General features: G+C 49.3%; 1 protein-coding gene across 1 annotated transcript in view; it reads right to left on the reverse strand.

Moving 5' to 3' along the window:
* TMEM256 (transmembrane protein 256) overlaps nucleotides 1-6,893 on the reverse strand; it is a 32,746-nt gene extending 25,853 nt beyond the window's left edge. Inside the window, exon 1 of the mRNA XM_063930108.1 lies at nucleotides 6,708-6,893. Coding sequence (XP_063786178.1) covers nucleotides 6,708-6,830 — 123 coding nt within the window. The 5' untranslated portion in view covers nucleotides 6,831-6,893. The remainder of the gene's footprint in view (nucleotides 1-6,707) is intronic.
* Nucleotides 6,894-26,610: the final 19,717 nt, after the last annotated feature.

Consider the following 26,610-nt stretch of genomic DNA (forward strand, 5'->3'; position numbering starts at 1 on the left):
TCCTCCACACAGTAACAGTACATACCCCATACAGTACAGTCACATAGCCCTCCACACAGTAACAGTACATACCCCATACAGTACGTCACATAGCCCTCCACACAGTAACAGTACATACCCCATACAGTACAGTCACATAGCCCTCCACACAGTAACAGTACATACCCCATACAGTACCGTCACATAGCGCTCCACACAGTAACAGTACAAACCCCATACAGTACAGTCACATAGCCCTCCACACAGTAACAGTACATACCCCATACAGTACAGTCACATAGCCCTCCACACAGTAACAGTACATACCCCATACAGTACAGTCACATAGCCCTCCACACAGTAACAGTACATACCCCATACAGTACAGTCACATAGCCCTCCACACAGTAACAGTACATACCCCATACAGTACCGTCACATAGCCCTCCACACAGTAACAGTACATACCCCATACAGTACCGTCACATAGCCCTCCACACAGTAACAGTACATACCCCATACAGTACCGTCACATAGCCCTCCACACAGTAACAGTACATACCCCATACAGTACCGTCACATAGCCCTCCACACAGTAACAGTACATACCCCATACAGTACAGTCACATAGCCCTCCACACAGTAACAGTACATACCCCATACAGTACCGTCACATAGCCCTCCACACAGTAACAGTACATACCCCATACAGTACAGTCACATAGCCCTCCACACAGTAACAGTACATACCCCATACAGTACCGTCACATAGCCCTCCACACAGTAACAGTACATACCCCATACAGTACAGTCACATAGCCCTCCACACAGTAACAGTACATACCCCATACAGTACCGTCACATAGCCCTCCACACAGTAACAGTACATACCCCATACAGTACCGTCACATAGCCCTCCACACAGTAACAGTACATACCCCATACAGTACCGTCACATAGCCCTCCACACAGTAACAGTACATACCCCATACAGTACAGTCACATAGCCCTCCACACAGTAACAGTACATACCCCATACAGTACAGTCACATAGCCCTCCACACAGTAACAGTACATACCCCATACAGTACCGTCACATAGCCCTCCACACAGTAACAGTACATACCCCATACAGTACCGTCACATAGCCCTCCACACAGTAACAGTACATACCCCATACAGTACCGTCACATAGCCCTCCACACAGTAACAGTACATACCCCATACAGTACCGTCACATAGCCCTCCACACAGTAACAGTACATACCCCATACAGTACCGTCACATAGCCCTCCACACAGTAACAGTACATACCCCATACAGTACCGTCACATAGCCCTCCACACAGTAACAGTACATACCCCATACAGTACCGTCACATAGCCCTCCACACAGTAACAGTACATACCCCATACAGTACCGTCACATAGCCCTCCACACAGTAACAGTACATACCCCATACAGTACAGTCACATAGCCCTCCACACAGTAACAGTACATACCCCATACAGTACCGTCACATAGCCCTCCACACAGTAACAGTACATACCCCATACAGTACAGTCACATAGCCCTCCACACAGTAACAGTACATACCCCATACAGTACAGTCACATAGCCCTCCACACAGTAACAGTACATACCCCATACAGTACAGTCACATAGCCCTCCACACAGTAACAGTACATACCCCATACAGTACCGTCACATAGCCCTCCACACAGTAACAGTACATACCCCATACAGTACAGTCACATAGCCCTCCACACAGTAACAGTACATACCCCATACAGTACAGTCACATAGCCCTCCACACAGTAACAGTACATACCCCATACAGTACAGTCACATAGCCCTCCACACAGTAACAGTACATACCCCATACAGTACAGTCACATAGCCCTCCACACAGTAACAGTACATACCCCATACAGTACAGTCACATAGCCCTCCACACAGTAACAGTACATACCCCATACAGTACAGTCACATAGCCCTCCACACAGTAACAGTACATACCCCATACAGTACAGTCACATAGCCCTCCACACAGTAACAGTACATACCCCATACAGTACAGTCACATAGCCCTCCACACAGTAACAGTACATACCCCATACAGTACAGTCACATAGCCCTCCACACAGTAACAGTACATACCCCATACGTCAGTACAGTACAGTCACATAGCCCTCCACACAGTAACAGTACATACCCCATACAGTACAGTCACATAGCCCTCCACACAGTACAGTACATACCCCATACAGTACAGTCACATAGCCCTCCACACAGTAACAGTACATACCCCATACAGTACAGTCACATAGCCCTCCACACAGTAACAGTACATACCCCATACAGTACAGTCACATAGCCCTCCACACAGTAACAGTACATACCCCATACAGTACAGTCACATAGCCCTCCACACAGTAACAGTACATACCCCATACAGTACAGTCACATAGCCCTCCACACAGTAACAGTACATACCCCATACAGTACCGTCACATAGCCCTCCACACAGTAACAGTACATACCCCATACAGTACAGTCACATAGCCCTCCACACAGTAACAGTACAAACCCCATACAGTACAGTCACATAGCCCTCCACACAGTAACAGTACATACCCCATACAGTACCGTCACATAGCCCTCCACACAGTAACAGTACATACCCCATACAGTAGTCACATAGCCCTCCACACAGTAACAGTACATACCCCATACAGTACAGTCACATAGCCCTCCACACAGTAACAGTACATACCCCATACAGTACAGTCACATAGCCCTCCACACAGTAACAGTACATACCCCATACAGTACCGTCACATAGCCCTCCACACAGTAACAGTACATACCCCATACAGTACCGTCACATAGCCCTCCACACAGTAACAGTACATACCCCATACAGTACAGTCACATAGCCCTCCACACAGTAACAGTACATACCCCATACAGTACAGTCACATAGCCCTCCACACAGTAACAGTACATACCCCATACAGTACAGTCACATAGCCCTCCACACAGTAACAGTACATACCCCATACAGTACAGTCACATAGCCCTCCACACAGTAACAGTACAAACCCCATACAGTACCGTCACATAGCCCTCCACACAGTAACAGTACAAACCCCATACAGTACAGTCACATAGCCCTCCACACAGTAACAGTACAAACCCCATACAGTACCGTCACATAGCCCTCCACACAGTAACAGTACATACCCCATACAGTACCGTCACATAGCCCTCCACACAGTAACAGTACATACCCCATACAGTACAGTCACATAGCCCTCCACACAGTAACAGTACAAACCCCATACAGTACAGTCACATAGCCCTCCACACAGTAACAGTACATACCCCATACAGTACCGTCACATAGCCCTCCACACAGTAACAGTACAAACCCCATACAGTACAGTCACATAGCCCTCCACACAGTAACAGTACATACCCCATACAGTACAGTCACATAGCCCTCCACACAGTAACAGTACATACCCCATACAGTACCGTCACATAGCCCTCCACACAGTAACAGTACATACCCCATACAGTACCGTCACATAGCCCTCCACACAGTAACAGTACATACCCCATACAGTAGTCACATAGCCCTCCACACAGTAACAGTACATACCCCATACAGTACCGTCACATAGCCCTCCACACAGTAACAGTACAAACCCCATACAGTACAGTCACATAGCCCTCCACACAGTAACAGTACATACCCCATACAGTAGTCACATAGCCCTCCACACAGTAACAGTACATACCCCATACAGTACAGTCACATAGCCCTCCACACAGTAATAGTACATACCCCATACAGTACAGTCACATAGCCCTCCACACAGTAACAGTACAAACCCCATACAGTACCGTCACATAGCCCTCCACACAGTAACAGTACATACCCCATACAGTAGTCACATAGCCCTCCACACAGTAACAGTACATACCCCATACAGTAGTCACATAGCCCTCCATACAGTAACAGTACATACCCCATACAGTACCGTCACATAGCCCTCCACACAGTAACAGTACATACCCCATACAGTACAGTCACATAGCCCTCCACACAGTAACAGTACATACCCCATACAGTACAGTCACATAGCCCTCCACACAGTAACAGTACATACCCCATACAGTACAGTCACATAGCCCTCCACACAGTAACAGTACATACCCCATACAGTACCGTCACATAGCCCTCCACACAGTAACAGTACATACCCCATACAGTACCGTCACATAGCCCTCCACACAGTAACAGTACATACCCCATACAGTAGTCACATAGCCCTCCACACAGTAACAGTACATACCCCATACAGTACAGTCACATAGCCCTCCACACAGTAACAGTACATACCCCATACAGTACAGTCACATAGCCCTCCACACAGTAACAGTACATACCCCATACAGTACAGTCACATAGCCCTCCATACAGTAACAGTACATACCCCATACAGTACAGTCACATAGCCCTCCACACAGTAACAGTACATACCCCATACAGTACAGTCACATAGCCCTCCACACAGTAACAGTACATACCCCATACAGTACCGTCACATAGCCCTCCATACAGTAACAGTACATACCCCATACAGTACCGTCACATAGCCCTCCACACAGTAACAGTACATACCCCATACAGTACCGTCACATAGCCCTCCACACAGTAACAGTACATACCCCATACAGTACAGTCACATAGCCCTCCACACAGTAACAGTACATACCCCATACAGTACCGTCACATAGCCCTCCACACAGTAACAGTACATACCCCATACAGTACAGTCACATAGCCCTCCACACAGTAACAGTACATACCCCATACAGTACAGTCACATAGCCCTCCACACAGTAACAGTACATACCCCATACAGTACCGTCACATAGCCCTCCACACAGTAACAGTACATACCCCATACAGTACAGTCACATAGCCCTCCACACAGTAACAGTACATACCCCATACAGTACCGTCACATAGCCCTCCACACAGTAACAGTACATACCCCATACAGTAACGGCACACACAGCCCCATACAGTAACGGCACACACAGCCCCATACAGTAACGGCACACACTGCCCCATACAGTAACGGCACACACTGCCCCATACAGTAACGGCACACACAGCCCCATACAGTAACGGCACACACTGCCCCATACAGTAACGGCACACACTGCCCCATACAGTAACGGCACACACAGCCCCATACAGTACAGGCACACACAGCCCCATACAGTAACGGCACACACTGCCCCATACAGTACAGGCACACACTGCCCCATACAGTAATGGCACACACAGCTCCATACAGTAACGGCACACACTGCCCCATACAGTACAGGCACACACTGCCCCATACAGTAATGGCACACACAGCTCCATACAGTAACGGCACACACAGCTCCATACAGTAACGGCACACACAGCCCCATACAGTACAGGCACACACAGCGCAGAGAGGGGAGCAGATACAGATATATATGCATAGGATACATAGGAGTGTATTCATCTTTGGGGCTCAGTGGCTGTGGCAGCGATCATTGCGCAGCTACATATCGCACTGATCTATAACCACCTCCAGACTCCGCACAAGAACCATCCATGGTGGATATTTATTCCCTCTCGCCGGTAGGTAAACGTCACCAGCAAGAGGAGGACGTGGCTTGTGGTAGATGCTAGATCCAAGTGGCCTAAGGGACCTTTACGTCAGGGGGAGGAGCCATGACATTAGGGGGAGGAGCTAGGCCAGCGAGATAGTTCCTCTACTATCCACGCCACCAACTATTACCTTTAGTAATCAGGTGGCGAGCGGAGCGAGCCACCGAGCCCGAAGCGTGGAGAGCAAAGCGTGCCCGCGAGGCTACTTTTCGGGTACTCTGTTCGGCCATAGCGTCTCCCCCTGGTGACGCGTCTCCTCCCCTAGAGAAATCAGAAGGTCCCTTCTCCCACTCCGATTTAGAACCAACCCGTGGCTTGTGCTTGCTGGATCCCACTGAGAGGTAACGCTGACCCCATCCTGAGATAGCGCAGTCGCCAGATTCCGCCCTCACCATACAGGTCTATGAGGACCACCACGTCAGCCTACAAGGATGGTGGCGTGAAGTCCTGCCACAGCCACTCGCCTTCCGGTACGCTTATCGCAGTGTTATAAATAGCAGCGTTGCAGGCTGGCAATATCGCACCCTGCCCCGCCTCCTGCGCTGGTGATGTCACAGAGGGGGGCAGTGACCAGGAAACTGAGAACGGGGTGAGACCAGAGGACACGACGACAGCTGTCAGGTGCATCTCCAGGTAACACAGACATAAGTCCCATTTTTTCAGTGACACAGACGTCCCCTAATCACCGCGCCCAGGCCAGTGGCCCCGTTTACCCACCCTAGTGACCGCCCTGATATACAAAGTCCATAAGGATTATACTAAGGGGGTGCAGAGGGTGAGCGCCCCAGGGTATACAGGGACACAGGAAGCCACCAGAGAGATGAGGGGGATGGCAGGGTAGAAGGACCCCTGAAGTGGCCACCAGAGGGATGTGAGGGGGATAGAAGGGCAGAGAGACCCCGGAAGTGGCCACCAGAGAGATGTAGGGGGGAATAGCAGGGTAGAGACCCCGGAAGTGGGCATCATAGAGACGGTTTAACGGCGGACTTGAGCCCCTGAGGACCAGGTGGGGTAGATGAGGCAGCCCCCTATTACCGTGTGCACCATAAGCCCCAGCAGTCACCGCCAGAGCCCCGGACACTGCACCAACCCGCAACCACGCTCTACTCAGCGTTGTCCCCGCCATATTGCTTCCCCTCTACTGCTGCAGCCAATCAGGAGGTAAAACGTCACTGACCCCGCCCTGGCAGGCGGGGCGGGAATGTGACGGGGGAATCTATGTTGCAATTGGAGCGTGACGTCAGTGCAGGACAACCAATGGATTTACTTCAGCCATGTCGCGGTTTCTGCCCTGACAACAGCCCAGGACACGCCTCTTGACACGCCGCTCGCCGCCATTTTAGAAGTGGGCACTTGCCTGTCACTCATCTGTCCGTATTCCATACTTGCCTGCCTGACCGTCTCCATGAGGGAGAACATGCTTGCTTGCTTATCCATTACCCGGCTCACCACAGGTGATGGCAATCATACATTACCAGGAGAGTGTCTCACACCCGGGACATACTAAAAGGAATGACACTCTGGTCTGCATACAGGGAATGCCGATTGGCTACGGTATAATGGGAGTAGATTGATCATTTATGTATAGTAAAATAAAAACTTTGAACTTATGAACTATATCTTCAGCACACTTCCTCCTAAGGTGAAGTCACATATTATAAATCCAGAATGACGGCGGTTTACTATGGAATGACAGATGTTTTATCCACCGTCCCTAAGCAAAATTAGCAATAAACCAATGCATAGGTCCCATATAAACCCTGATTGTTCTATGATCCCCTAAGCCAGGGGTGGGGAACCTCCGGCCCGCGGGCCGGAAGCCGTTTGGTCCGGCCCACCAGCTTGTGTCAGTGAGACACGCTGCCGCTCAGTCCGGCGGCAGCGTGTCTCAGCTGTCAGAACAGGGAGGAGAGCGCGGCTGTCGGGTGGGAGCGGCGGCGTGTAGTACTTCAAACCAGCCGCCGGTCCGTGAGCCAATCAGAGCTCGCGGACCGGCAGCCAATCAGGAGCCGCGGCTGCCGATCCGTGAGCTCTAATTGGCTCTCGAACCGGCGGCTGGTTTCAAGTCCTACACACCACCGCCCAACATATCCGCGCTCTCCTCCGTGTCCCGCCGAAAGGAGCATGGTAAGCAGCGCGGAGGGGAGGGGGGGGGCATCTGTATACCTGGCACTGTGGGGACATCTGTATACCTGGCACTGTGGGGACATCTGTATACCTGGCACTGTGAGGGGCATTTGTATGGCGCACACACACAGTACCTCTAAGGGGCAGACCTACTGGGGGGCAGGGTCATTTTTTAAGTTGAGAATTTTTGTATTGCCCCCGAAGGATTTTATAAATATCCAAATGGTCCTCGGTAGAAAAAAGCTCCCCACCCCTGCCCTAAGCACACATACTAAGCCTTTTCCATATGCGTCCGCCTACATCTATACCCTACTATACATGTCACACAGGCCCTCATTCCGAGTTGTTCGCTCGCTAGCTGCTTTTAGCAGCATTGCGCACGCTAGGCCGCCGCCCTCTGGGAGTGTATCTTAGCATAGCAGAAGTGCTCCAACATATTTTCATGCAGTTTCTGAGCATCTCCAGACCTACTCCTACCTTGCGATCACTTCAGACTGTTTAGTTCCTGCTTTGACGTCACATACACGCCCTGCGTCCGGCCAGCCACTCCCCCGTTTCTCCAGCCACTCCCGCATTTTATCCTGACACGCCTGCATTTTTTTAGCACACTCCCAGAAAACGGTCAGTTTCCGCCCAGAAACGCCCCTTTCCTGTCAATCACTCACCGATCAGCAGAGTGACTGAAAAGAGTCGCTCGACCTTGTGTGATACTGCATAGGTTTGTGTGAAAGTACGTCGCGCGTGCGCACTGCGGCCCATACGCATGCGCAGAAATGCCGATTTTAGCCCGATCGCTACGCTGCGAACAACGGCAGCTAGCGATCAGCTCGGAATGACCCCCATAATGCGGAATGACGGCGGTTTGCAATGGAATGACAGCTGTTTTATCCACCGCCCCTAAGCAAAATTAGCATGAAAGCACTGCATATGTCCCATATAAAACCCCGATTGTTCTATGATCCCCTAAGCCATATGATCCTTTTCTATGATCCTTGAGCAATATGCATTGGTTTATTGCTAATTTCGCTTAGGGCGTCAAATAAAACAGCTGTCATTCCATAGAAAACCGCCGTCATTCCGCGTCATTCTGGATTTATAATATGTGACATCACCTTCGGAGGAAGTGTGCTGAAGATATAGTATATAAATTTAAGATTTTATGAAATATACATAAATGTTCAATCTACTCCCATTATAGCCAATTGGCATTCTGTTTATGCAGACCAGAGTGACATTCCTTTTAGTATGCCCCCTCACACCCTGTATATACACCCTGTGCCCCTCTCACACCCTGTATATACCCTGTGCCCCCCACTCCCTGTATATACCCTGTGCCCCCCACTCCCTGTATATACACCCTGTGCCCCTCTCACACCCTGTATATACACCCTGTGCCCCTCTCACACCCTGTATATACACCCTGTGCCATACTTGCCTACTTTTGAAAAAGCATGTCAGGGAGACTGTGAACGTAACACCTATCAGCGCGGGCGCACACTGCTACATCGGAGAGGCATGTCATGAAAATTATTTACATCCAAATGTAAATGAGCCCCAAAGTCAGTAAGATCTACTTGTTGAAAAAAAGACGCTGATATTTTGCAGGATTTGTTTGTGTATTGTGTTTTACAAGAGGTTCCATATACTGTAAGTGGCCATAGGGATCATTCTGCCTTATTATAACCAATGCAGGGAAATGGCGCTAATGATCCCATTTGAATGTATGTAGCTCTGATTTCTTTTTTCCCCAAGAATGTAATAGCTACATAATGGGGGTAAGGTGCAATCAGGGAGATTGATGGACTTTTCAGGGAGTGAGGGAGATTGCTTCTATTTCAGGGAGTCTCCTGCAGAATGAGGGAGGGTAGGCAACTATGCCCTGTGCCCCCCACTCCGTGTATATACATCCTGTGCCCCCCACTCCCTGTATATACACCCTGTGCCCCTCATTCCCTGTATATACACCCTGTGCCTCCCACTCCCTGTATATACACCCTGTGCCCCTCACTCCCTGTATATACACCCTGTGCCCCTCTCACACCCTGTATATACACCCTGTGCCCCTCACTCCCTGTACATAATACACCCTGTGCCCCTCTCACACCCTGTATATACACACTGTGCCCCCCACTCCCTGTATATACACCCTGTGCCCCTCACACCCTGTATATACACCCTGTGCCCCTCTCACACCCTGTATATACACAATGTGCCCCCCACTCCCTGTATATACACCCTGTGCCCCTCACACCCTGTATATACACCCTGTGCACCTCACTCCCTGTATACATACTCTGTGCCCCTCTCACACCCTATATACACACTGTGCACCTCACACCCTGTATATACACCCTGTACACCTCACACCCTATATACATACCCTGTGCCCCTCTCGCACCCTGTATATACACCCTGTGCACCTCACACCCTGTATATACACCCTGTGCATCTCACACCCTATATACATACCCTGTGCCCCTCTCACACCCTGTATATACACCCTGTGCACCTCACACCCTGTATATACACCCTGTACACCTCACACCCTATATACATACCCTGTGCCCCTCTCGCACCCTGTATATACACCCTGTGCCCCTCTCACACCCTGTGCCCCTCTCACACCCTGTATATACACCCTGTGCCCCCCACTCCCTGTATATACACCCTGTGCCCCTCACTCCCTGTATATACACCCTGTGCCCCTCTCACACCCTGTATATACACCCTGTGCACCTCACACCCTATATACATACCCTGTGCCCCTCTCACACCCTGTATATACACCCTGTGCCCCTCTCACACCCTGTATATACACACCCTGTGCCCCTCACTCCCTGTATATACACCCTGTGCCCCTCACTCCCTGTATGTAATGCACCCTGTGCCCCCTCTCACACCCTGTATATACACCCTGTGCCCCTCTCACACCCAGTATATACACTCTGTGCACCTTTCACACCCTGTATATAGACCCTGTGCACCTCACTCCCTGTATACATACCCTGTGCATCTCTTACACCCTGTATACACCTCACACCCTGTATATACACCTCACACCCTGTATACATACCCTGTGCATCTCTCACACCCTGTATACACATCACACCCTGTATATACACCCTGTGCATTTCTCACACCCTGTATACACATCACACCCTGTATATACACCCTGTGCATCTCCCACACCCTGTATACACCTCACACCCTGTATACATACCCTGTGTATCTCTCACACCCTGTATACACACCCTGTATACTCCTCACACCCTGTATACATACCCTGTGCCTCTCTCACACCCTGTATACACATCACACCCTGTATCTACACCCTGTGCATCTCCCACACCCTGTATACATACCCTGTGCATCTCTTACACCCTGTATACACCTCACACCCTGTATATACACCTCACACCCTGTATACATACCCTGTGCATCTCTCACACCCTGTATACACATCACACCCTGTATATACACCCTGTGCATCTCTCACACCCTGTATACACATCACACCCTGTATATACACCCTGTGCATCTCCCACACCCTGTATACACCTCACACCCTGTATACATACCCTGTGTATCTCTCACACCCTGTATACACACCCTGTATACTCCTCACACCCTGTATACATACCCTGTGCCTCTCTCACACCCTGTATACACATCACACCCTGTATATACACCCTGTGCATCTCCCACACCCTGTATACACCTCACACCCTGTATACATACCCGGTGTATCTCTCACACCCTGTATACACACCCTGTATACTCCTCACACTCTGTATACATACCCTGTGCCTCTCTCACACCCTGTATACACATCACACCCTGTATCTACACCCTGTGCATCTCCCACACCCTGTATACACCTCACACCCTGTATACATACCCTGTGTATCTCTCACACCCTGTATACACACCCTGTATACTCCTCACACTCTGTATACATACCCTGTGTATCTCTCACACCCTGTATACACACCCTGTATACACCTCACACCCTGTATACATACCCTGTGTATCTCTCACACCCTGTATACACACCCTGTATACTCCTCACACCCTGTATACATACCCTGTGCCTCTCTCACACCCTGTATACACATCACACCCTGTATATACACCCTGTGCATCTCCCACACCCTGTATACACCTCACACCCTGTATACACATCCTGTATACTCCTCACACTCTGTATACATACCCTGTGCCTCTCTCACACCCTGTATGCACATCACACCCTGTATCTACACCCTGTGCATCTCTCACACCCTGCATACACCCTCACACCTGCTCCCTGGGGACAGCCAGAAAGTAGGTAAGTATGATTCTCATACACAATGACAAGGAAAGTGTTTCCTCCTATGGATTTGTGGTATAGACCAGTGGTTCCAAAACTTGAAGGAATCATTGTGCCCTAGAGTATCAGAATTGTTTTCGTGGCTCCCCTGGGCCAAGCGTTTTTTATTAAGAAATTTAGAAAGATTGAAAGAAATGGTGCTCATATGTCACCCTTAGGTTCAGTTGAGGGGTGAGGGTCTCGATTTGCTTCTCTTTGTCCGCATAGTTTATGGTTGGTTTTGCCTGATACATTTACCAGAACATTTTACTGGTCCCGGACCACCAACCCAGGGCACCCCTGTAACAGCCTCGTGGCACCGGCACACAGTGTGAGAACCACTGGTATAGACAATGATCTGTTTCTGATCTTTCAAAGTCCATATCTGCAAATATCCGCCACTTTGTTATAAGCCATATAATGAATTGATAATCAGGCATACGGTACTTTTCCTTCAGGAGACAAAGTTTTATCACAGTGCTCTGGTGGCTCCATAAAGATTTCTTCCATTAATTCACAATTAAGATCTGCTGGATCAAAATCTAGTTGATACAATAGCAAGTCATATAGGGCCTAATTCAGACCTGATTGCAACAGCAAACTTTTTCTCAAATGGGCAAAGCCGTGTGCAGTGCATGTGGGGCAGATGTAACATGTGCAGTGCAGGTGGGGCAGATGTAACATGTGCAGACAGAGTTAGATTTGGGTGGGGGGTGTTCAAACTGAAATCTAAATTGCAGTGTAGAAATAAAGCAGCCAGTATTTACCCTGCATAGAAACAACATAACCCACCCAAATCTCTCTCTGCACATGTTACATCTGCCCCACATGCACTGCACATGGTTTTGCCCATTAGAGAACAAATTTGCTGCTGCAGTCAGGTCTGAATTAGGCCCCTAATTTGTTTTTGCAATTGAGCGATTCTCGGCAGACTGCACATGTGTAAAGGTGCCCATGCGATTCCACTTGCAGTGAGGATAAAATCCGGGCCCAAAGTGTGACAAGTGGAAACAATGCGCTGCTGTCGGGATTCCGGCGTCGGTCTCCTGACCACTGGGATCCCAACCGTCAGTAAGTCATACCGAATCCGTGCAGATATAGCAATTGTCACATGTAGGGTACTGCACCTTGCGACAGGGGAAAACACTTCACTGTAATTAGTTCCGGACCTTTGAGTAAATCCCTTTGCCACAAGGTGAGCCACGTATTGGGCAATTAATCCGTCTCTATTTAGCTTTCCACCTTTGTTTTTAATTGTTTTCTCTAACGTCCTAAGTGGATGCTGGGGACTCTGTAAGGACCATGGGGAATAGCGGCTCCGCAGGAGACTGGGCACAAAAGTAAAGCTTTAGAACTACCTGGTGTGCATTGGCTCCTCCCCCTATGACCCTCCTCCAAGCCTCAGTTAGATTTTTGTGCCCGAACGAGAAGGGTGCACACTAGGTGGCTCTCCTGAGCTGCTTAGTGAAAAGTTTAGTTTTAGGTTTTTTATTTTCAGTGAGACCTGCTGGCAACAGGCTCACTGCATCGAGGGACTAAGGGGAGAAGAAGCGAACTCACCTGCGTGCAGAGTGGATTGGGCTTCTTAGGCTACTGGACATTAGCTCCAGAGGGACGATCACAGGCCCAGCCATGGATGGTCCCAGAGCCGCGCCGCCGGCCCCCTTACAGAGCCAGAAGACAGAAGAGGTCCGGAAAATCGGCGGCAGAAGACGTCCTGTCTTCACCAAGGTAGCGCACAGCACTGCAGCTGTGCGCCATTGCTCCTCAGCACACTTCACACTTCGGTCACTGAGGGTGCAGTACGCTAGGGGGGGGGCGCCCTGAGCAGCAATAAAAACACCTTGGCTGGCGAAAATACATCACATATAGCCCCCAGGGCTATATGGATGAATTTTAACCCCTGCCAGAATCCATAAAAAAGCAGGAGAAAAGTCCGCGAAAAAGGGGCGGAGCCTATCTCCTCAGCACACTGGCGCCATTTTCCCTCACAGCTCAGTTGGAGGGAAGCTCCCTGGCTCTCCCCTGCAGTCACTACACTACAGAAAGGGTTAAAAAAGAGAGGGGGGCACTAATTAGGCGCAGTATTAACAATACAGCAGCTATAAGGGGAAAAACACTTATATAAGGTTATCCCTGTATATATATAGCGCTCTGGTGTGTGCTGGCAAACTCTCCCTCTGTCTCCCCAAAGGGCTAGTGGGGTCCTGTCCTCTATCAGAGCATTCCCTGTGTGTGTGCTGTGTGTCGGTACATTTGTGTCGACATGTATGAGGAGAAAAATGATGTGGAGACGGAGCAGATTGCCTGTAATAGTGATGTCACCCCCTAGGGGGTCGACACCTGAGTGGATGAACTGTTGGAAGGAATTACGTGACAGTGTCAGCTCTGTATAAAAGACAGTGGTTGACATGAGACAGCCGGCTACTCAGCTTGTGCCTGTCCAGACGTCTCATAGGCCGTCAGGGGCTCTAAAGCGCCCGTTACCTCAGATGGCAGATATAGACGCCGACACGGATACTGACTCCAGTGTCGACGGTGAAGAGACAAATGTGACTTCCAGTAGGGCCACACGTTACATGATTGAGGCAATGAAAAATGTTTTACACATTTCTGATAATACGAGTACCACCAAAAAGGGGTATTATGTTCGGTGAGGAAAAACTACCTGTAGTTTTCCTGAATCTGAGAAATTAAATGAGGTGTGTGATGATGCGTGGGTTTCCCCCGATAACAACTGATAATTTCTAAAATGTTATTGGCATTATATCCTTTCCCGCCAGAGGTTAGGGTGCGTTGGGAAACACCCCCTAGGGTGGATAAAGCGCTCACACGCTTGTAAGAACAAGGGCTCTACCCTCTCCTGAGATGGCCGCCCTTAAGGATCCTGCTGATAGAAAGGATCCACACATACTGGTGTTATACTGCGACCAGCAATCGCCTCAGCCTGGATGTGCAGTGCTGGGTTGGCGTGGTCGGATTCCCTGACTGAAAATATTGATACCCTAGATAGGGACAGTATATTATTGCCTATAGAGCATTTGAAAGATGCATTTCTATATATGCGTGATGCACAGCGGAATATTTGCCGACTGGCATCAAGTCTAAGTGCGTTGTCCATTTCTACCAGTAGAGGGTTATGGACACGACAGTGGTCAGGTGATGCGGATTCCAAACGGCATTTGGAAGTATTGCCTTATTAAGGGGAGGAGTTATTTGGGGTCGGTCTTTCAGACCTGGTGGCCACGGCAACAGCTGGGAAATCCACGTGTGTACCCCAGGTCGCCTCTCAACATGAGAAGACGCCGTATTATCAGGCGCAGTCTTTTCGTGGACAAGCGGGCAAAAGGTTCCTCATTTCTGCCCCGTGACAGAGGGAGAGGAAAAAGGCTGCAGAAATCAGCCAGTTCCCAGGAACAGAAACCCTCTCCCGCCTCTGCCAAGCCCTCAGTATGACGCTGGGGCTTTACAAGCAGAATCAGGCACGGTGGGGGGCCCGTCTCAATGAATTTCAGCGCGCAGTGGGCTCACTCGCAAGTAGACCCCTGGATCCTTCAGGTGATATCTCAGGGGTACAAATTGGAATTCGAGACGTCTCCCCCTCGCCGTTTCCTAAAGTCGGCTTTACCGATGTCTCCTTCTGACAGGGAGACAGTTTTGGAAGCCATTCACAAGCTGTATTCCCAGCAGGTGATAATCAAGGTACCCCTCCTGCAACAGGGAACGGGGTATTATTCCACACTGTTGTGGTACCGAAGCCGGACGGATCGGTGAGACCGATTCTAAATCTAAAATCTTTGAACACTTACATACAGAGGTTCAAATTCAAGATTGAGTCACTCAGAGCAGTGATTGCGAACCTGGAAGAAGGGGACTACATGATGTCTCGGGACATCAAGGATGCTTACCTTCATGTCCCAATTTACCCTTCTCACCAAGGGTACCTCAGGTTTATGGTACAGAACTGTCACTATCAGTTCAGACGCTGCCGTATGGATGGTCCACGGCACCCCGGGTCTTTACCAAGGTAATGGCCGAAATGATGATATTCCTTCGAAGGAAGGGAATTTTAGTTATCCCTTACTTGGACGATTCCCTGATAAGGGTAAGTTCCAGGGAACAGTTGGAGGTCGGTGTAGCACTATCTCAGGTAGTGTTGCGGCAGCACGATTGGATTCTCAATATTCCAAAATCGCAGCTGGTTCCGACGACTCGTCTTCTGTTCCTAGGGATGATCCTGGACACAGTCCAGAAAACGGTGTTTCTCCCGGAGGAGAAAGCCAGGGAGTTATCCGAGCTAGTCAGGAACCTCCTAAAACCGAGCCAACTCTCAGTGCATCAATGCACAAGGGTTCTGGGTAAAATGGTGGCTTCCTACGAAGCAATCCCATTCGGCAGATTCCACGCAAGAACTTTCCAGTGGGACCTGCTGGACAAATGGTCCGGGTCGCATCTTCAGATGCATCAGCGGATAACCCTGTCACCAAGGACAAGGGTGTCCCTCCTGTGGTGGTTGCAGAGTGCTCATCTTCTAGAGGGCCGCAGATTCGGCATTCAGGACTGGGTCCTGGTGACCACGGATGCCAGCCTGCGAGGCTGGGGAGCAGTCACACAGGGAAGGAATTTCCAGGGCTTATGGTCAAGCCTGGAGACATCACTTCACATAAATATCCTGAAGCTAAGGGCCATTTACAATGCTCTAAGCTTAGCAAGACCTCTGCTTCAAGGTCAGCCGGTGTTGATCCAGTCGGACAACATCACGGCAGTCACCCACGTAAACAGACAGGGTGGCACAAGAAGCAGGAGGGCAATGGCAGAAGCTGCAAGGATTCTTCGCTGGGCGGAAAATCATGTGATAGCACTGTCAGCAGTATTCATTCCGGGAGTGGACAACTGGGAAGCAGACTTCCTCAGCAGACACGACCTCCACCCGGGAGAGTGGAGACTTCACCCAGAAGTCTTCCACATGATTATAAACCGTTGGGAAAAACTCGACAGGTATTGCGCCAGGTCAAGGGACCCTCAGGCAATAGCTGTAGACGCTCTGGTAACACAGTGGGTGTACCAGTCAGTGTATGTGTTCCCTCCTCTGCCTCTCATACCCAAGGTACTGAGATTGATAAGATGGAGAGGAGTAAGCACTATATTCGTGGCTCCGGATTGGCCAAGAAGGACTTGGTAACCGGAACTTCAAGAGATGCTCACGGAGGATCCGTGGCCTCTACCTCTAAGAAGGGACCTGCTCCAGCAAGGACCCTGTCTGTTCCAAGACTTACCGCGGCTGCGTTTGACGGCATGGCGGTTGAACGCCGGATCCTGAAGGAAAAAAGGCATTCCGGATGAAGTCATCCCTATCCTGATCAAAGCCAGGAAGGATGTAACCGCAAAATATTATCACCGCATTTGGCGAAAATATGTTTCGTGGTGCGAGGCCAGTAAGGCCCGACGGAGGAAATTCAACTAGGTCGATTCCTACATTTCCTGCAAACAGGAGTGTCTATGGGCCTGAAATTGGGGTCCATTAAGGTTCAAATTTCGGCCCTGTCAATTTTCTTCCAAAAAGAACTAGCTTCAGTCCCTGAAGTTCAGACGTTTGTAAAAGGGGTACTGCATATACAGCCTCCTTTGGTGCCTCCAGTGGCACTTTGGGATCTCAATGTAGTTTTTGGGTTCCAAAAGTCACATTGGTTTGAACCACTTAAATCTGTGGAGTTAAAATATCTCACATGGAAAGTGGTCATGCTGTTGGCCCTGGCCTGGGCCAGGCGCGTGTCAGAATTGGCGGCTTTATCCTGTAAAAGCCCTTATCTGATTTTCCATTCGGACAGGGCGGAATTTAGGACTCGTCCTCAGTTTCTCCCTAAGGTGGTTTCAGCGTTTCACCTGAACCAACCTATTGTGGTGCCTGCGGCTACTAGGGACTTGGAGGACTCCAAGTTGCTAGACGTTGTCAGGGCCCTGAAAATATATGTTTCCAGGACGGCTGGAGCCAGAAAATCTGACTCGCTGTTTATCCTGTATGCACCCAACAAGCTGGGTGCTCCTGCTTCTAAGCAGACTATTGCTCGTTGGATTTGTAGTACAATTCAGCTTGCACATTCTGTGGCAGGCCTGCCACAGCCAAAAATCTGTAAATGCCCACTCCACAAGGAAGGTGGGCTCATCTTGGGTGGCTGCCCGAGGGGTCTCGGCTTTACAACTTTGCCGAGCAGCTACTTGGTCAGGAGCAAATACGTTTGTAAAATTCTACAAAATTGATACCCTGGCTGAGGAGGACCTGGAGTTCTCTCATTTGGTGCTGCAGAGTCATCCGCACTCTCCCGCCCGTTTGGGAGCTTTGGTATAATCCCCATGGTCCTTACGGAGTCCCCAGCATCCACTTAGGACGTTAGAGAAAATAAGAATTTACTTACCGATAATTCTATTTCTCGTAGTCCGTAGTGGATGCTGGGCGCCCATCCCAAGTGCGGATTGTCTGCAATACTGGTACATAGTTATTGTTACCAAAAAATCGGGTTATTGCTGTAGTGAGCCATCTTTTCTAGAGGCTCCTCTGTTATCATGCTGTTAACTGGGTTTAGATCACGAGTTATACGGTGTGATTGGTGTGGCTGGTATGAGTCTTACCCGGGATTCAAAATCCTTCCTTATTGTGTACGCTCGTCCGGGCACAGTATCCTAACTGAGGCTTGGAGGAGGGTCATAGGGGGAGGAGCCAGTGCACACCAGGTAGTTCTAAAGCTTTACTTTTGTGCCCAGTCTCCTGCGGAGCCGCTATTCCCCATGGTCCTTACGGAGTCCCCAGCATCCACTACGGACTACGAGAAATAGAATTATCGGTAAGTAAATTCTTATTTTTTGGTGGGTCAGTCTCTTCACAATAGCCAACGTCCCATATTATATAAAGATGCCATTTCCTTATCTACAGCGGACCACCCATTTCTTACTGATGTTCTCATTCATTCCTCACTAACCGGGATATTCAATTTGGCCTGAAGAGACATCGGGTGCTGCGGCTATTTGATTAGCTCGGCCGATAAAACGTACTGTTACACCCGTAAACACACAGGTTCTGTGAAACCCGTGTGTTTTTGGATGAAATGGCTCCATTTTCGGGTGAAAATAGGGCTGTTATCGTGCATTTTGCTTCGCCTTCCGGCACGCGCCGGCTTATCGGGGCTAATTAAATAGCCCCCGGCGGCGACACTTATCACCCGACTTGCTGTCGGGGTAATTGAATATCGACCTAAGTCGCACTGAACTTCACATGCCAGAAGTGATGACGCTTCCATTTTCTAGCGCACATGTCTGTAAGTCCAGGCAGGCTTTTGAAACCAATGTATATATGCGTCCCAAGTTACAGGACACACCCCAGCCTGTGTTCCAAACACAAAACAGATAGCAGAGACATGGAAATACAGCAAATTAAATGAGAAAGCATTTTGATTGCAAGTCCGCTTTCAGACCTCTAGGTGGCATCGTTATTAAATGATGCACCCATCTCGTATCAGTTTTGGATAGGTGGTTTTCTAAGGGGGTCATTCAGATCTGATCGTGGTAATTGCCTGCTGTGTAGAACTGTCTCAGTGGACTCCAGGGGGGGTGCACACTGTACAGGCTTTAGACTGCGATCGTTGCCGCTGCAGTGATCCAGTCTGAATGACCCCCTAAGTCCCCAGACCTCCATGTATTGTTACCTTGTCCAGTCCCCAAAAAAATTCACTGTATTTGCAGCATCACAGCCATGCGTCACGGTGCAACGACAGTGGGTGTGTGAGTAAACCCGTATGTATATTATCTACGTGTTCACATATATGAGTTATTAATGCCTCAGTGGTGTTTCCAATGTAGAGTAAACCTGCGCTCCAACGCATAAACCACATTGCAACGGTCACAGGTTAAAATATTATTAGTTTAGTAAGTGATCCCGTTAGCTGTAAAAAAATCGCCATTTTTTTTACAGTTCTACACAGCAGACAATTACCACATTTTCCTATATACTGTATATAGGACTCTGCTGCCGTAATGTGTAAAAAGGGGGGCTCTGCTGCCGTAATGTGTAAAAATGGGGGTTCTGCTGCCGTAATGTGTAAAATGGGGGGCTCTGTGCCGTAATGTCTAAAAAGGGGGACTGTCTGCTGTAATGTGAAAAAAGAGGGGTTCTGCTGCTGTAATGTGTAAAAAGGGGGGCTCTGCTGCCGTAATGTGTAAAAAGGGGGGCTCTGCTGCCGTAATGTGTAAAAATGGGGGTTCGGCTGCTGTAATGTGTAAAAAGGGGGGCTCTGCTGCCGTAATGTGTAAAAATGGGGGTTCTGCTGCTGTAATGTGTAAAAAGGGGGGCTCTGCTGCCGTAATGTGTAAAAAGGGGGGATCCGCTGCCATAATGTGTAAAAAGGGGAGCTCTGCTGCCGTAATGTGTAAAAAGGGGGGATCTGCTGCTGTAATGTATAAAAACTGGACTCTACCTGCTGTACTGTGTTTAAGGGGACTCTACCTGCCGTAATGTGTAAAAAGGGGGGCTCTGCTGCCGTAATGTGTAAAAAGGGGGGCTCTGCTGCCGTAATGTGTAAAAAAGGGGGCTCTGCTGCTGTAATGTATAAAATGGGGGGCTCTGTGCCGTAATGTGTAAAAAGTGGGGCTCTGCTGCCGTAATGTGTAAAAAGGGGGTCTCTGCTGCCGTAATGTGTAAAAAGGGGGGCTCTGCTGCCATAATGTGTAAAAAGGGGACGCTGTCTGCCGTAATGTTTAAAAAGGGGACTCTGCTGCCTAATGTGTAAAAAGGGGGGCTCTGCTGCCGTAATGTGTGAAAAGTGGGGCTCTGCTGCCGTAATGTGTAAAAAGGGGGTTTCTGCTGCCGTAACGTGTAAAAAGGGGGCTCTGCTGCCATAATGTATAAAATGGGGGGCTCTGTGCCGTAATGTGTAAAAAGGGGGGCTCTGCTGCCGTAATGTGTAAAAAGGGGGGCTCTGCTGCCATAATGTGTAAAAAGGGGACGCTGTCTGCCGTAATGTTTAAAAAGGGGACTCTGCTGCCTAATGTGTAAAAAGGGGGGCTCTGCTGCCGTAATGTGTAAAAAAGGGGGCTCTGCTGCTGTAATGTATAAAATGGGGGGCTCTGTGCCGTAATGTGTAAAAAGTGGGGCTCTGCTGCCGTAATGTGTAAAAAGGGGGTCTCTGCTGCTGTAATGTGTAAAAAGGGGGGCTCTGCTGCCATAATGTGTAAAAAGGGGACGCTGTCTGCCGTAATGTTTAAAAAGGGGACTCTGCTGCCTAATGTGTAAAAAGGGGGGCTCTGCTGCCGTAATGTGTGAAAAGTGGGGCTCTGCTGCCGTAATGTGTAAAAAGGGGGTTTCTGCTGCCGTAACGTGTAAAAAGGGGGCTCTGCTGCCATAATGTATAAAATGGGGGGCTCTGTGCCGTAATGTGTAAAAAGGGGGGCTCTGCTGCCGTAATGTGTAAAAAGGGGGGCTCTGCTGCCATAATGTGTAAAAAGGGGACGCTGTCTGCCGTAATGTTTAAAAAGGGGACTCTGCTGCCTAATGTGTAAAAAGTGGACTCTACCTGCTGTACTGTGTCTAAGGGGACTCTACCTGCCGTGATATGTAAAAAGGAGCTCTGTGGCTACGCCCCTTCCCCATGAAGCCATGCCCCTACATTTTTTGTGCACGCCTAAGGCGCACACTGGGGTGGGGGGGGGGGGGGGCGTTGATGCGGTTTCTTGAACACATCGCTAAAGTGTCTAGTTACGGCACTGATCATTATAATGCAGGTAATATCCCGATTTGTGGTGTATAATTAGTGATGAGCACCGGAAATTTTTCGGGTTTTGTGTTTTGGTTTTGGGTTCGGTTCCGCGGCCGTGTTTTGGGTTCGAACGCGTTTTGGCAAAACCTCACCGAATTTTCTTTGTCGGATTCGGGTGTGTTTTGGATTCGGGTGTTTTTTTCAAAAAACCCTAAAAAACAGCTTAAATCATAGAATTTGGGGGTCATTTTGATCCCAAAGTATTATTAACCTCAATAACCATAATTTCCACTCATTTTCAGTCTATTCTGAACACCTCACACCTCACAATATTATTTTTAGTCCTAAAATTTGCACCGAGGTCGCTGGATGGCTAAGCTAAGCGACCCAAGTGGCCGACACAAACACCTGGCCCATCTAGGAGTGGCACTGCAGTGTCACGCAGGATGGCCCTTCCAAAAAACACTCCCCAAACAGCACATGACGCAAAGAAAAAAAGAGGCGCAATGAGGTAGCTGTGTCAGTAAGCTAAGCGACCCTAGTGGCCGACACAAACACCTGGCCCATCTAGGAGTGGCACTGCAGTGTCACGCAGGATGGCCCTTCCAAAAAACACTCCCCAAACAGCACATGACGCAAAGAAAAAAAGAGGCGCAATGAGGTAGCTGTGTGAGTAAGCTAAGCGACCCTAGTGGCCGACACAAACACCTGGCCCATCTAGGAGTGGCACTGCAGTGTCACGCAGGATGGCCCTTCCAAAAAACACTCCCCAAACAGCACATGACGCAAAGAAAAAAAGAGGCGCAATGAGGTAGCTGTGTGAGTAAGCTAAGCGACCCTAGTGGCCGACACAAACACCTGGCCCATCTAGGAGTGGCACTGCAGTGTCACGCAGGATGGCCCTTCCAAAAAACACTCCCCAAACAGCACATGACGCAAAGAAAAAAAGAGGCGCAATGAGGTAGCTGTGTGAGTAAGCTAAGCGACCCTAGTGGCCGACACAAACACCTGGCCCATCTAGGAGTGGCACTGCAGTGTCACGCAAGATGGCCCTTCCAAAAAACACCCCCCAAACAGCACATGACGCAAAGAAAAATGAAAGAAAAAAGAGGTGCAAGATGGAATTGTCCTTGGGCCCTCCCACCCACCCTTATGTTGTATAAACAGGACATGCACACTTTAACCAACCCATCATTTCAGTGACAGGGTCTGCCACACGACTGTGACTGAAATGACGGGTTGGTTTGGACCCCCACCAAAAAAGAAGCAATTAATCTCTCCTTGCACAAACTGGCTCTACAGAGGCAAGATGTCCACCTCATCATCATCCTCCGATATATCACCGTGTACATCCCCTTCCTCACAGATTATCAATTCGTCCCCACTGGAATCCACCATCTCAGCTCCCTGTGTACTTTGTGGAGGCAATTGCTGCTGGTGAATGTCTCCACGGAGGAATTGATTATAATTCATTTTAATGAACATCATCTTCTCCACATTTTCTGGATGTAACCTCGTACGCCGATTGCTGACAAGGTGAGCGGCGGCACTAAACACTCTTTCGGAGTACACACTTGTGGGAGGGCAACTTAGGTAGAATAAAGCCAGTTTCTGCAAGGGCCTCCAAATTGCCTCTTTTTCCTGCCAGTATAAGTACGGACTGTCTGACGTGCCTACTTGGATGCGGTCACTCATATAATCCTCCACCATTCTTTCAATGGGGAGAGAATCATATGCAGTGACAGTAGACGACATGTCCGTAATCGTTGTCAGGTCCTTCAGTCCGGACCAGATGTCAGCATCAGCAGTCGCTCCAGACTGCCCTGCATCACCGCCAGCGGGTGGGCTCGGAATTCTGAGCCTTTTCCTCGCACCCCCAGTTGCGGGAGAATGTGAAGGAGTAGATGTTGACAGGTCGCGTTCCGCTTGACTTGACAATTTTGTCACCAGCAGTTCTTTGAACCCCAGCAGACTTGTGTCTGCCGGAAAGAGAGATCCAAGGTAGGTTTTAAATCTAGGATCGAGCACGGTGGCCAAAATGTAGTGCTCTGATTTCAACAGATTGACCACCCGTGAATCCTTGTTAAGCGAATTAAGGGCTCCATCCACAAGTCCCACATGCCTAGCGGAATCGCTCTGTGTTAGCTCCTCCTTCAATGTCTCCAGCTTCTTCTGCAAAAGCCTGATGAGGGGAATGACCTGACTCAGGCTGGCAGTGTCTGAACTGACTTCACGTGTGGCAAGTTCAAAAGGTTGCAGAACCTTGCACAACGTTGAAATCATTCTCCACAGCGCTTGAGACAGGTGCATTCCACCTCCTATATCGTGCTCAGTTGTATAGGCTTGAATGGCCTTTTGCTGCTCCTCCAACCTCTGAAGCATATAGAGGGTTGAATTCCACCTCGTTACCACTTCTTGCTTCAGATGATGGCAGGGCAGGTTCAGGCGTTTTTGGTGGTGCTCCAGTCTTCTGTACGTGGTGCCTGTACGCCGAAAGTGTCCCGCAATTCTTCTGGCCACCGACAGCATCTCTTGCACGCCCCTCTCGTTTTTTAAATAATTCTGCACCACCAAATTCAAGGTATGTGCAAAACATGGGACGTGCTGGAATTTGCCCAGATTTAATGCACACACAATATTGCTGGCGTTGTCCGATGCCACAAATCCACAGGAGAGTCCAATTGGGGTAAGCCATTCTGCGATGATCTTCCTCAGTTTCCGTAAGAGGTTTTTAGCTGTGTGCGTATTCTGGAAAGCGGTGATACAAAGCCTAGGAAAGAGTTGGCGTTTGCGAGATGCTGCTACTGGTGCCGCCGCTGCTGTTCTTGCGGCGGGAGTCCATACATCTACCCAGTGGGCTGTCACAGTCATATAGTCCTGAGCCTGCCCTGCTCCACTTGTCCACATGTCCGTGGTTAAGTGGACATTGGGTACAACTGCATTTTTTAGGACACTGGTGAGTCTTTTTCTGAGGTCTGTGTACATTTTCGGTATCGCCTGCCTAGAGAAATGGAACCTAGATGGTATTTGGTACCGGGGACACAGTACCCCCAACAAGTCTCTAGTTGCCTCTGCAGTAATGATGGATACCGGAACCACGTTTCTCACCGCCCAGGATGCCAAGGCCTCAGTTATCCGCTTTGCAGCAGGATGACTGCTGTGATATTTCATCTTCCTCGCAAAGGACTGTTGGACAGTCAATTGCTTGGTGGAAGTAGTAAAAGTGGTCTTACGAGTACGACTTCCCCTCTGGGATGACCATCGACTCCCAGCAGCAACAACAGCAGCGCCAGCAGCAGTAGGCGTTACACGCAAGGATGCATCGGAGGAATCCCAGGCTGGAGAGGACTCGTCATAATTGCCAGTGACATGGCCTGCAGGACTATTGGCATTCCTGGGAAGGAGGAAATTGACACTGAGGGAGTTGGTGGGGTGGTTTGCGTGAGCTTGGTTACAAGAGGAAGGGATTTACTGGTCAGTGGACTGCTTCCGCTGTCGCCCAAAGTTTTTGAACTTGTCACTGACTTATGATGAATGCGCTGCAGGTGACGTAAAAGGAAGGATGTTCCGAGGTGGTTAACGTCCTTACCCCTACTTATTACAGCTTGACAAAGGCAACACACGGCTTGACAAATGTTGTCCGCATTTCTGTTGAAATACTTCCACACCGAAGAGCTGATTTTTTTGGTATTTTCACCAGGCATGTCAATGGCCCTATTCCTCCCACGGACAACAGGTGTCTCCCCGGGTGCCTGACTTAAACAAACCACCTCACCATCAGAATCCTCCTGGTCAATTTCCTCCCCAGCGCCAGCAACACCGATATCCTCCTCATCCTGGTGTACTTCAACACTGACATCTTCAATCTGACTATCAGGAACTGGACTGCGGGTGCTCCTTCCAGCACTTGCAGGGGGCGTGCAAATGGTGGAAGGCGCATGCTCTTCACGTCCAGTGTTGGGAAGGTCAGGCATCGCAAACGACACAATTGGACTCTCCTTGTGGATTTGTGATTTCGAAGAACGCACAGTTCTTTGCTGTGCTTTTGCCAGCTTGAGTCTTTTCATTTTTCTAGCGAGAGGCTGAGTGCTTCCATCCTCATGTGAAGCTGAACCACTAGCCATGAACATAGGCCAGGGCCTCAGCCGTTCCTTGCCACTCCGTGTGGTAAATTGCATATTGGCAAGTTTACGCTTCTCCTCCAACAATTTTATTTTAGATTTTTGAGTCCTTTTTTTACTGATATTTGGTGTTTTGGATTTTACATGCTCTGTACTATGACATTGGGCATCGGCCTTGGCAGACGACGTTGCTGGCATTTCATCGTCTCGGCCATGACTAGTGGCAGCAGCTTCAGCACGAGGTGGAAGTCGATCTTGATCTTTCCCTATTTTTGGAACCTCAACATTTTTGTTCTCCATATTTTAATAGGCACAACTAAAAGGCACCTCAGGTAAACAATGGAGATGGATGGATACTAGTATACTTATGGATGGACGAGCGTCTGCCGACACAGAGGTAGCTACAGCCGTGGACTACCGTACTGCGTCTGCTGCTAATATAGACTGGATGATAATGATATAAAAAATATATATATATATCACTACTGCAGCCGGACAGGTATATATTATATAATGACGGACCTGCTGGACACTGTCAGCTCAGCACTGCAGACTCCTAAAGTAAGC

Source organism: Pseudophryne corroboree, chromosome 6, assembly GCF_028390025.1.
Source record: "Pseudophryne corroboree isolate aPseCor3 chromosome 6, aPseCor3.hap2, whole genome shotgun sequence".
Lineage (NCBI taxonomy): Eukaryota > Metazoa > Chordata > Amphibia > Anura > Myobatrachidae > Pseudophryne > Pseudophryne corroboree.